Source organism: Rhinatrema bivittatum, chromosome 9, assembly GCF_901001135.1.
Source record: "Rhinatrema bivittatum chromosome 9, aRhiBiv1.1, whole genome shotgun sequence".
Lineage (NCBI taxonomy): Eukaryota > Metazoa > Chordata > Amphibia > Gymnophiona > Rhinatrematidae > Rhinatrema > Rhinatrema bivittatum.
Genome location: NC_042623.1, coordinates 212,948,915 through 212,962,484, shown reverse-complemented (window position 1 = coordinate 212,962,484; position 13,570 = coordinate 212,948,915). Strand labels below are relative to the sequence as shown.

The 13,570-nt window shown below is 46.3% G+C and overlaps 1 protein-coding gene across 1 annotated transcript in view; it reads left to right on the top strand.

Annotated features, from left to right (window-relative positions):
- CLRN1 (clarin 1) overlaps positions 1–12,794 on the top strand; it is a 132,132-nt gene extending 119,338 nt beyond the window's left edge. Inside the window, exon 3 of the mRNA XM_029616561.1 lies at positions 11,484–12,794. Coding sequence (XP_029472421.1) covers positions 11,484–11,746 — 263 coding nt within the window. The 3' untranslated portion in view covers positions 11,747–12,794. The remainder of the gene's footprint in view (positions 1–11,483) is intronic.
- The last annotated feature ends 776 nt before the right edge of the window (positions 12,795–13,570 follow it).

Genomic DNA, 13,570 nt, shown 5'->3' with positions numbered 1-13,570 from the left:
TTGTCAGATAAACAAGAATAAAAAAGTCCTCCCTCCAGGTCACATGCAGCCTTTGTTGAGAGTTGCCCTAGAGCTATAATAGATAATTTTAAAAAGATTTTTATGCACTTAAATGGGCTTTTGAAAACTGATGTAATATATGCTATGTTTATGCGCATAAATCTTTTTCAAAATTACCTCCATTGAGTTTTATAGTGGTGATAACACTTAAATATAATTATGTGATTATTACCCCTTGTATAAACTGAATGTTGCGTCTGTCGGTCTCAGACAGCTGCGACCGCTCTGCCTCACCTCTCTTTTACCCTTTTCCTCCTCCCTGGGAAGGATGGCTGCATCCGCTGCTTTTTGCCGAAACCCTCAGCGTCTCCGAACAGCATGGGCGTCCCCGTCCACCATGCTTCTTCCTGAGGCCTCTTGGGCATGCGCGCACCTGCTGCCTACGTTTTTGAATACGTCATGGCGGGAACCTCGGGGGTGGCCCCACCGCATGACGTCAGTACCTCCGGGTACTTAAACCTCCGCTCCGCTCCAATTCAACGAGTTAGCAAGGACTTCGGTTTTGCTACATTGACCACTTCCAAGCTGCTCGCTTGGATTCCTCACTACCCTTCGGGGTATCTCGCTCCTACGGAAGTTCAGGCTACCCGCTCCTCGGGGGCCTCTCGCTTCTCCTCGCCCTCCGGGGTTAATCTGCCTATTCTGAAGGACACCCACTCCTCAGGGGTCCTGTCTGCTTTCTTTCAGGAACCCTCGACGCTCCTAGGTACTCGCTCCTTGAGGGCCTATTCTGTTCAGGGTATCCCGCACCTCAGACCTTGGGTCCCTCTCTTCATTCAACTACCTAAGGAAGTTATCAGCACTGCTACTCTGTGAGTATCTACGCTCCAGCTCTCCTTGTTCCATCCTTCAAGTTAACGGCATATCCCGCACTGCGGAACACTATCGGACCTTTGCTTCATCGGGGTGAGACCAACTACTACAGAGACTGTCTGAGCTTACTGTAACATTGCTGGACTACTGCACTGTCCGTTCCTTGGGTAAGATTCAACTCATCAACAGCTGTATAATAAAGCTTTCTTTCCTCAGTGTCTGCTTACTAGAGTCTAGCCAATCGTTGTGGTTCCCCACAGGGCCCCTCCCCATGGGAGGAGTCATCGCCACTTCGACCAAAAGTCCACAATATGCCACAAACCCAACAGATTGCGAACTCCATGGACTCGGCTCAGCTCACAGCCTTGCAGGCCATTCCTGGGCAACCAAAGTCTCTGGAAAGCCTGGCTGCTGCCTTCAATCAGTTACATGCACAACTGAATACTTCAGCAACTCCAGTGAAAGAATTGCTGTCTCTGGTGGTGACTGTTAAGACCACCGTACCGTTATCCACGCCTACCCGCTTCACGGGTGAAGCAAGAATGTGTAGAGGGTTTGTTAACCAATGCAATATGCATTTTTTTTTTGCAACCTACCCTCTTTCCCACAGAAGCTTCCAAGACCACGTATATCCTATCTCTACTTGAAGGAAGAGCCTTGGCTTGGGCTTCACCATTATGGGAACGTGAAGATCCTATCCTGAATGACATATCAGGATTTCTGAAACTTTTCAAGTCTGTCTTCGATGACCCGGCTTGCCACACAGTCGCTGGATCTGCTCTGCTCAATCTCTAGCAAGGTAATAAGCCGCTAGCAGACTATGCAATCGAATTCAAGATTTTAGCATCAGAACCACACTGGGACACAGGACGTTTACGTGCTATCTTCATGGAGGGTCTCAACTCTCGCTTAAAAGATGAACTGGTGGCTCACGATCTGCCTGATACCCTTGAATCTCTCATGGAACTGGCTGGGAGAATAGACCGCTGGATTCGAGACCGGACTCAAGAGGCTAAGAGTCCTCGGAAGCCCGTCCCGGGAGCTAACTGTCCTAAACCTGTGCCAATTGCCTCAAGCCTACCGTCTGCACCTTTAGAAGAAGACAAGCCTATGCAATTAGGAAGAAGTCATTTAACTTCTAAAGAAAGACGATTCCGCAAATGCGTGGGGTTATGCATGTACTGTGGCCAATCAGGCCACGCTGTCCAAACCTGTCCCATCAGTCTGGGAAACTGGCAGGCCTAGGATCCGCAGGACTCCTCCTCCTAGGCCTCACCGCTCCTCCACTGTCTCTACCAGTCTCACTCCTCTGCGGAGGTCTTGAGTTTCAGACCCTTGCCATCATAGACTCCGGTGCCGGAGGAAATTTCATCTTAAATGCTTAGTAGAACATCTACAGATTCCTACCACACCAATAGCTAAGCCATTGCTATTATCATCAATCCATGGGGAACCATTGCCTGGAGAAGTTTCGTTGATTATCAAGGCCATCGGCCTGCACACCAGAGCTTTACACTCTGAAACCATCTCTTTCCTCATATTGGAAAAGGCCATGCATCTGGTGGTACTTGGACTGCCCTGGCTACAAGATCATATGCCACAGTTTAACTGGGCAATGCTGGAATTATCCCGGTGAGGACCTGGTTGTCATGGCTGGTGTCTCGCGGAAGTTTCTCCAATGATATGTATGCCCACTACACCATCGTTACCAGGCCTACCTCCACAATACGCCTCTTTCCAGGATGTCTTCTCTAAACAAGCAGCAGATGTATTTCCACACCACAGGGATTTTGACTGTGCTATAAACCTGAAACCCAATTCTGAGCCTCCTAAAGGGAGAGTTTACCCTCTTTCTGCAGCTGAGACTAAGGCCATGTCCGCCTATATACAAGAGAACCTTCAAAAAGATTTTATCAGACCCTCCAAATCCCTGCCTGGTGCAGGCTTCTTTTTAGTGGGGAAAAAAGATGGCACCTTACATCCCTGCATCGACTATAGGGGTCTGAATGAAATTACCATCATTGACCGGTATCCCCTGCCCTTAATTTCTGAACTATTTGACAGACTCCAGGGAGCCAAGATATTTTCTAAACTGGATCTCAAAGGAGCTTACAGCTTGGTGCCCATTCGTGAAGGTGACGAATGGAAGACAGCCTTTAACACCCACGATGGACACTTTGAATATCTCATAATGCCCTTCGGATTAAGTAATGCACCTATAGTCTTTCAAAATATGATGAACGACATCTTACGGGACTTACTATATCAATGTGTAGTAGTATATCTTGATGACATCCTGATCTTTTCCCCGGATCTACAAACACATCAAGAGGATATCAAGAAGTTTTTAAGACGCCTATGGGAGTACCACTTGTACGCGAAACTCGAAGTGTGAGTTCCACAAGGAATCTGTACCCTTCCTGGGATACATTGTTTCAAAAAACGGGTTTCAGATGGACTCCAAGAAATTAGAAAGCATCCAAGATTGGCCCCAGCCTACAGGCCTGAAGGCACTGTGCCATTTCTTGGGCTTTACGAACTACTACCGTTCCTTTATCAAGAGCTATTCATCATTGACGGTCCCTCTCACTGCTATGACCAGAAACGGAGCCAACCCTGCCAACTGGTCTCCTGAAGCTATATCAGCCTTCCTGTCTCTCAAAGAGGCTTTTCAAAAAAAGCGTGCCTCTGCCATCCAGATTCACATCGCCCATTCATCGTCGAGGTCGATGCATTGGACGTCAGCGTGGGAGCGGTTTTGAGCCAGTACAGCGAATCCAATGTGCTCCATCCATGCTCATTCTTCTCAAGGCAGTTCTCGCCTGCCGAAAGAAATTAAGGAATCGGAGACAAAGAGTTACTCGCAATTAAGCTGGCCTTTGAGAAGTGGCGTCCTTGGCTGGAGGGTGCACAACATCAGATAGTAGTGTATACCAATCACAAGAACTTGGAGTACCTCAGACATGCACAACAACTCAATCACCGTCAAGCAAGATGGTCACTGTTCTTTAACAGATTCGATTTCCTTTTGAAATACCGTCCGGGAGAGAAGAACATCCGGGCTGATGCACTGTCACAATCCTTCTCACCTCAGGATGTGCCTGACGAACCCTGTCACATTATTGATCCCGGGAGGGTGGTTCTTGCAGCCACTCATGTTGTACCCGCTGGAAAGACGGTTGTGGCTAGAAATCAAAGGAAGAAACTGTTGAAGTGGGCGCATAATTCCCGCCTGGCTGGCCATCCTGGCCAGAGTCGCACTTTGGCCATATTACAGTGGTATTACTGGTGGCCCACCATGAAAAAAGATGTATAAGCTTATGTGGGTTACTGCGCTGTCTGTGCCAAGCAAAAGCCGCCAGCCGGACGTCTGTGGGGCCTGCTTCAACTCCTGCCAGCGCCGGATGAACCCTGGACACACATAGCAACTGATATTGTGGTAGACTTACCACTATCCAATGCGAACAATACCATTTGGGTCACCGTTGATCACTTCTCCAAGATGGCACATTTTGTAGCCTTACCAGGATTACCCTCAGCCGTGGAGTTAGCGAGACTCTTCATCAAACATATCTTCCATTTTCATGGAATGCCTAAGCATATTCTGTCCAACAGAGGAGTACAATTCACTGCTAAGTACTGGAGAGCCCTATGTCAAAAGTTTGACATCTCCTTGGACTTGACTTCTGCTTACCACCCCCAATCTAACGGACAGACTGAAAGAATGAACAGAATGCTTAAACAGTTTCTACGGTCCTACGTTAATTCAAGACAGAGTGACTGAGCGGAACTGCTGCCTTGAGCAGAATTTGCTATTAACTCACATCCTCTCTGCCGCGATCCCGGCCATGACCGAAGACCTGCGCGACCGGCGCCGGAGCCCCACCGGGGGAAGGTCAGGTCAGTGCTCGCCCTCCCCACCCGGGGGGCCCCAACGCCAGACGCGCGCCGAGGCCCAGTCCTATTAAAGAAAAAAAGATAAAAAAACAAGGAAGGAAACGCGCCAAGGCCCGCCCACAAAAAGCAGCCAGCCAACCAGCATCAGCCCGGCTGGGCTTTAAATCCCGGCACTGCAGGCGCCATTCTTTCTTCTCTCTCGCGATCCCGGCCGTGACCGAAGACCTGCGTGACCGGCGCCGGAGCCCCACCGGAGGAAGGTCAGGTCAGTGCTCGCCCTCCCCACCCGGGGGGGCCCAACGCCAGACGCGCGCCGAGGCCCAGTCCTATTAAAGAAAAAAAGATTAAAAAACAAGGAAGGAAACGCGCCAAGGCCCGCCCACAAAAAAGCAGCCAGCCAACCAGCATCAGCCCGGCTGGGATTTAAATCCACGCCCTGCTAGGCGTCGCGCGCCGAAGGTGGGCGACAAAGGGGCCTGCCCCTTTGTGAGCCCCTTCGTGCAGCCCATGAGCAGCCCCCCTTCCGACTCCACACGCCCGCGGCTCAAACAACCCTCTTCAACTAACTCATCGGAAAGCGAGGCCTGGAAACGACAACCGCCCAGGACCCTTAGCCAAGTCTCATCTCTGCACTCACAACAAGACCAGAGTAACACAAATATGCTGACCCAACATATTCCCATCAGATATCACCGCCACCTCTTCAACATGCTTCCAGCTCAATCCCCACCAGCAAGAATTCCCAGATCTCTCATCCCTTTCCTGGTCACTCCCCTGACTCAACTCCTAGGTCTAACTCTTCTCTCAGTGACCCTATTTAATGCTCAATCTCTGACAAAAAAGACTCATATCCTCAACGACTATCTCTTAGACTGTAACCCTGACGTCTGCGCCATCACAGAAACCTGGCTAAAAAACTCAGACATAGCGCTAATCAATCAATTACCTACCCACAAATACGACTTTTTCTCTATTCACAGACACAAAAAATGAGGGGGCGGTCTGTTACTAGCCACCAAGAAAGAACTCAGACTAACATCTCATACAATTAAGACAGAATCCAAACTAGAACTAGGTTTATTCAAATCTAATCATCTGCAAGTTCTACTAGTTTATGCCCCCCCAGGAGTATTGGAAGCAGACGCCTCCCCCCTTATTGAATCCATCGTTAAACATATCAACACAGACTCTCCTACCATAATCTTGGGAGACTTTAACATACACTTTGAAGCCACTCACCATGCACCCAACTGTGAAGCCCTCCTCACCGCCCTCAATGCAATGGGATTCACCCAGATCGTCAACGGACCTACACATAAAGCAGGACACACCTTGGACCTTATCTTTATCAACTCTAATTTCTCCAGCACCAAGGATCCTGCTTGTACCCCCATCCCCTGGTCAGACCACTATCTGATAACAACCACCCTCTCTTCAAATAAACAGACACCCACCACCCAACACCTCTCCCCTATTCACTTCAGGAAACCTTGTGCTTCCGACACGTTCAGTGAGCAGCTCACTAAGGATCTCACAAACATAGATCTATCCAACCCCAACACAGCGGTGCTTCTCCTGGCACAAGATCACAGAAGCTGTAGCAAATAAGCACTGCCCATCTATCTCGAAAAGAATTAACCCTTCAAAAAAAGGAAATCAACCCTGGTTCTCCAATGAACTCAAACAGATAAAACAAGAACTACGTCACAAGGAAAACAAATGGCGTAAAGCCCCTTCCTCCTCCACGCTTTCATCATACAGAGGAACCTTACATCGTTACAGGACATCAATTTTAAAATCAAAAAAAGTTTATTACGCCAATAAAATCCATGACCTCCAATATGACGCGAAGGCTCTCTTCTCATATGTGTCTCAAATCACAAAGTCACTACCCACCCGATCCCAGACGAACAAGCTCAATCCAAGGCAAACGAGCTAGCCATATTCTTTCAGCAGAAGATTTCAAACACGCTCTCCCTTCTTCCACCCAATACCAACACCCTCGTTTCATTTACCAATACCCACATGCTTAAGGAAGCCAAATTAGACAACTTCGAATTAACTTCATCTAAAGAGATCGAATCCATTCTCAAGAAGCAGAAACCATCCAGCCACCCCACAGACAACCTACCAACCAAGCTACTCCTACTCATACCAAACACAATCTCCGGACCACTGGCCAACATCATAAACTGCTGCTTAACCCAAGGACTGTACCCAAACAGTCTAAAAAACACCTCTCTCAAACCCCTCCTTAAGAAACACAACTTAGACCCTAGTGAACTAGCTAATTTCCGCCCTATATCGAATCTTCCATTCTTAGCCAAACTTACAGAAAAGGTGGTTAACACCCAGCTCTCAGAATATTTAGAAGATCACAATATACTCTATCCTTCACAGTATGGTTTCCGCAAATCACGCAACACAGAAACCCTGCTCATCTCCCTAACTGACCATATTATTATGGGACTGGACAAAGGACACTCTTTTCTTCTAATCCTCTTAGACATATCAGCGGCGTTCGATACCGTCGACCACGCCATCCTCCTGAATCGTCTATCAGACATAGGCATTTCAGGACCAGTCTACAACTGGTTCAAGTCTTTCCTTAGCGATAGAAGCTTCAAGGTCAGAATAAATAATAAAGAATCACCACTGACAAATTCATCTCTGGGCATACCTCAAGGATCCTCCCTGTCCCCCACCCTTTTCAATATCTACCTCCTCCCCCTGTGCCAACTGTTAACAAGTCTCAACCTTATTCACTACATTTACGCAGATGATGTGCAGATCCTGATCCCCATAACGGAATCCATTACCAAATCACTCTCGATCTGGAACAACTGCCTACAATCTATCACTAGTCTCCTAAACAGTTTAAATTTGGTCCTCAATGCAAATAAGACTGAATTCCTCCTCATTTCCGCCAACCAAGACAACTACCAGTCACAGACTCACCATAACCACGCCCTCACTCATACTCAGGTTAGAGACCTTGGGGTAATACTTGATAACCGTCTTAATCTAAAGAGTATGATTAACACCATAACCAAAGACTGCTTCTTCAGACTACAGGTATTAAAAAGACTCAAACCTCTCTTATATTTCCACGACTTTAGGGACAGTTCTTCAATCCTTGATATTTGCCAAATAGACTACTGCAGCGCGCTCCTCACAGGACTACCCAGCTCAACCACCAAGCCACTACAGATGATACAAAATGCTGCGGCCAGAATCCTGACCAGCACCAACCGGAGAGATCATATTACACCCATCCTCCGAAACCTACACTGGCTACCAGTCAACCACAGAGTCCTACACAAATCTTTAACATTAATACACAAATCCATCCACAATCTCCTTTATCTCGACCTTGAAATCCCATTAAAACTCCATACATCTAACAGACCAATGAGAGAAATATCCAAAGGAACGCTACAAGCCCCTCCAACTAAAGCCACGCGACTCATCGCATCCAGGGACCGAGCATTTTCGACAGCAGGCCCAGCCATCTAGAACAACCTCCCTGCAGAACTCAGGCTGGAACCTTGCCTGCTAACTTTTAAGAAAAAACTCAAAACGTGGCTGTTCCGCCAAGCCTTCCCAGAACCCTAGGACACACATTAGGCGTTATCTACTCACGAACAATGGAACCTCCCCTCCTCTGATTACCTGGACGGCATGGATACCTCCTCTAACATGTGGACTAACTCTAGTCTGGAATTTGTTATGTCTCCCTTTAACTTAACTTAATCTTTTTTCTTCCAGCTACCTAAGCTTCCAAGTTCACGGTCCTCGTTTAATGTAACTTTGTTTTCCTTTACCTTAGTTATCTACCCCTGTTCGATGTAAACCGATCTGATATGGTATTTAACCATGAAGGTCAGTATTGAAAAATGTTAAATAAATAAAATAAATAATCCTGCTACATCTACGGGGTCTTTTTCCTTCCAACTCGTCTATAGACGACAACCGCTTCCTCCTCTGCCAATTCCATTATCAGTGGCTTCTCCTGCCGCACAGGCCACTGCAGCAGAGTTATCTCAGCTTTGGAAGCAAATGAAGGATCTTTTCCTTAAAGCAGGACAGAAAGCAAAAAAGATCTACGATGCTCACCATCGAGAGGTGCCTCAGTTTCAGCCTGGAGGCAAGGTCTGGCTGAGTACCATGTTCCTCCATCTTAAACTACCTTCAGCATATTTTGCACCTCGCTATGTAGGATCCTTTGCCATTCTTCGGCGCTTGGGAAATCTGACGTACAGTTTAAAACTACCTCCATCAATGAGAATACATAACACCTTCCATGTCTCTCTGTTAAAATCCTTTATCCTCTCAGAGTTCTCTAAGACTCCAGAACCCACTAACCTGGACACGGAGGACGATATTGAGTATGCTGTAGATGACATCTTGGATGTCCGTAAAAGAGGCAAGACGTGGAAATACCTCATCTCCTGGGAGGGTTATGGACCAGAAGAAAACTCATGGGTGCCTTTGGCCAACATCATGGACAAAGACATGGTCCACCAATTTCATCTCACACACCCTCGAAAACCCAGACTACCAGGAAGAGGTCCTGGAGGGGGCCCTTTGAACGGGGGTACTGTTGCGTCCGTCGGTCGCAGATGGCTGCGACCGCTCTGCCTCACCTCTCTTTTACCCTTTTCCTCCTCCCTGGGAAGGATGGCTGCCTCCACTGCTGTTTGCCGAAACCCTCGGCGTCTCCGAGCCAGCATGGGCATCCCCGTCCACTATGCTTCTTCCTGAGGCCTCCTAGGGCATGCGCGCGCATGCAGCCTACGTTTTTGAATACGTCATGGCGGGAACCTCAGGGACGGTTCCACCGCATGATGTCAGTACCTCTGGGTATTTAAACCTCCACTCCGCTCCAATTCAACGAGTTAGCAAGGACTTCGGTTTTTCTACTCTGACCACTTCTAAACTGCTCACTAGGATTCCTCACTACTCTTCGGGGTGTCTCGCTCCTATGGAAGTTCAGGCTACCCGCTCCTCGGGGGCCTCTCGCTTCTCCTTATCCTCCGGGGTTAATCTGCCTAATCTGAAGGACACCCGCTCCTCGGGGGTCCTGTCTGCTTACTTTCAGGAACCCTCGACACTCCTAGGTACTCACTCCTCGAGGGCCTGTTCAGGGTATCCTGCACCTCAGACCTTGGGTCCCTCTCTTCATTCAACTACCTAAGGAAGTTATCAGCACTGCTACTCTGTGAGTATCTACGCTCCAGCTCTCCTCATTCCACCCTTCAGGTTCATGGACTATACCGCGCTGCGGAACACTACCGGACCTTTGCTTCATCGGGGTGAGACCATCTACTACAGAGACTGTCTGAGCTTACTGTAACATTGTTGGACTACTGCACTGTCTGTTCCTTGGCAAGATTCAACTCACCAACAGCAGTATAATAAAGCTTTCTTTCCTCAGTGTCTATTTACTAGAGTCTAGCCAATCGTTGTGGTTCCCCATGGGGCCCCTCCCCATGGGAGGAGTCATTGCCACTTCGACCAAGAGTCCACAATATGTCACAAACCCAACACTGAAAGTATCTTATGATGTTATCATTCAAAATAAAAAGCAATAGACATAGTTATTCATAGCATACTTTAGTTTTTTGTTCATTCTATTTGCTTGATGAAAATTTTAAAAAGAAAATATCTGCATAGGTGTGGCTTGCCTGATTAGCCTGGGGCAAGAGGTGGGGGGTGGGGCATATAGATGGGAGGGGGTAAAGCAGGCCGGTTCAGCACTAGCACCAGGAGCATATGGGGAGGCCCTGCCCCCCCCCATGTCCTCCCCCTTCCTTCCCAACTACACTTAGGGATTTCAGCTTCCTTATTACCCTAAATAGCATAACCTTTCTTATTAAAGATCACATTAAGAGCCTCGGCGTTATCCTTGACAACACACTTTCTTTTTGCCCCCAGATTAAACAAGTTATATTCCAGGTTTTTATAGACTTTGTGTTCTTGCAGGTCTTAAAAATCTACTACATCCTCCTGAATTTTGTTCAGTTCTCCAAGCCTCTATATTCCCTATCATTAATTATTGCAACAGCATATATATACTGGTCTCGCTCAGTCATCACTGCGTTCACTACAGTTGCTTCTTAACTCAGTTGCACATTTATTGGCAGGTTTTCTATCAGTGAGCGAGTCAAATACAAGATTGCAATGCTCATTTTTAAACTACTTAATGATCAAACTTGTCATTGGGCTAACGCTATACTGAAATTTTATCAGCCGACAAGAGCTCTTCGCTCCTCCCAGCGTGGCCTACTTGAGGTGCCCTCCCCTAAGGGTGCGCGACTCCATATGACCTGCGAATGTGCTTTCTCCTTTGCAGGGCCATCACTCTGAAATTCTTTCCCAATTAACATTAGACAATATGACTCTATCAAGAATTTCAGAAAACAAATTAATTTGTTCAACCTGTCTTATTGTTAATTCTATTTTTACTTTAAATTCTATTTTATTTTTATGTTGTAATTTAGTTATCTGTTTGTTTTTAATGTTATGTTTAATTTTACTTGTTTTTATATTTGATTTTATGCTTAATTTTATAGGAATGTTATGCTATGATTGTACTCTTGTTCATCACCTAGACCTTTTAAGTGTTAGGCGATTCATAAATTTTAATAAATGTAAGTGTAAAGAAGGCATCAGATAAATTAATGATTGTTCTGCTGCTGCTTTTCCTTTAGGCTCCTGTGGCTGCCTCGTATTGATACTGTTTTCTTCAGAAGTTAAAATTCATCATCTCTCTGAGAAAATTGCAAATTATAAAGAGGGAGGTTTTATGTTTCAAACTCACAGCGAACAGTTTGGGAAGTCATTCTGGATCATATTTGCCTGCACGTCTGTCCATGTACTAAATATCTTTCTGATACGGCTGGCTGGATTTCAGTTTCCTTTCTCAAAATCTAAAGACTCTGAGACTGCTGGGACAATTGATCTCATGTACTAAAAACACTGAGCTCAGTTCTACGTGCTTTTGCCTGTCACCAAGTTTCTCTTTTTTTTTTTTTTTCACGTGAAGGAGGTTTCATAATAAGGACATTTAGTTTACAACAGCTAACTGCCCCATGAAATCTCTCTCTGTAAAATGAAGAGTCATCCAAATCTTTGTAAAAGAAGTTTAAAAGAAATTCTACTCAGTAGAAGCAGCTGTAATGTGAGCTGAGAGAGCCACCTTCAGGCAGAGATAAGAGGGCTAGCTGAAAAATAATCATTGGCCAGTCACCTATGGTCTATAGGGCCATAGACCAAGTGGTTGATCAGCAACAAGAAGAAGAGGGAGGAGACCGCCTAAATGACATTTGCCAGGTCTTGCAGCAAAATTACTTTATTTTTTAAAGAACTGTGATGTCTTCGGTTATCAACAAGCAATCTGGGAAGAAGGATGAGAATCCTTGGATTTAATGGATGTGGGAGAAAGCAGAGTACTAATGCATTCCACTGCCCTGAAAGTAAGTTCATCCAAAATCTCATGTAAACAGAATGAAGATCTGTGGATGAATAAGAGGCTGATATCGGCTCTGCTGCTAGGCACCTGCAGACATGCAGTTTGATGCTGCTGATAGGGCTCCTGAAAGAGAAAGCAACATTTGTATCGTGAATTGGAAATTAATGTTTTATTGCACTAGGCCTTATTTTGGAATCTCTCTGTGGTAGAAAAGAAAGAAACTTGCAAAACCACAGTCATCAATCAAAAGAAAACAACAATTTTATAACACTGCATTTACTTTCTATTATTTTTTCCAAATACACAAAGGGCTTGATGCCTTGGTTTTTCCTTGTTGTGTCCATGGGAAAAATTGGTTGTACATTGTGTTCAAACTAGGAAAAACTCTTTTGTACATAGGATTCTTAAATAGAAACTTGCTGCTGTTTATGAAATAAGCATCTTTAGCTGTAATCTCTCTCTAGATCAGGAGTTTTCCTTGGAACACAGCTAGCCAGTTGGGTTTTCAGGATATCTGCAATGAATATGCATGAGATAGATTTGCATACAGTGGAGGCAGTGCATGCATATCTAGTTCATGCATATTCATTGTGGGCATCCTGAAAACCTTACTGGCTAGGTGTGTCCCAATAGTACCCTGTTATAGAGTCCAACAAGCTAGGGTGATAGAACATAGTACAAAATTTCATCTTGTTGAGACTTTCCTCACTCCAAATGACGTCAAATCTTCACCAAGGTGTACTGTGCTGTTTGTACGTCTAACTCTATATGTCAAACTGGCCCCTAAATCACCATTATCTTATGGTTTAACGGTGTTTGGGTGGATTCCTGGGTACTGTGGCAGATGACCACGGTTGGGAGGAGCCCTGTGGGGAGCCACAGTACTGGGCTAGACTCGGGATGCACAAACACAGAGTTAGATCTTTTATTATACAGCTTGTAGTATACCACCAGAGGTGGCAGTAGTGAGGTGATCCAGAGGTAGCAGTCCAGGGACCCTCGGCAGAGGGGACCCGTCTCACCAAGTTGGTATAGGGAGATTCTGGAGTAGGTTTCCCAGCATGGCAAAGCGGTGGGTGAGATAGAATGAGGTTACTCACTAGATGGTAGCTGTAAGGTTGGCGATTCCACCAGTCTGAAGTAGATGGTACCAGGCACTGAGGCAGGGACAGCAGGCCCTCGAGGAGCGAGTACCTGATCCCAGTAAGGCACCTGAAAGGAAAGCAGAGGGCCCCCGAGGAGCGGGTACCCAGGTTAGAGAATACCCCGAAGGGCAAGGCAGAGTAGCGTAGACCGGACGAATCCAATCCTTGCTAACTCAACGAG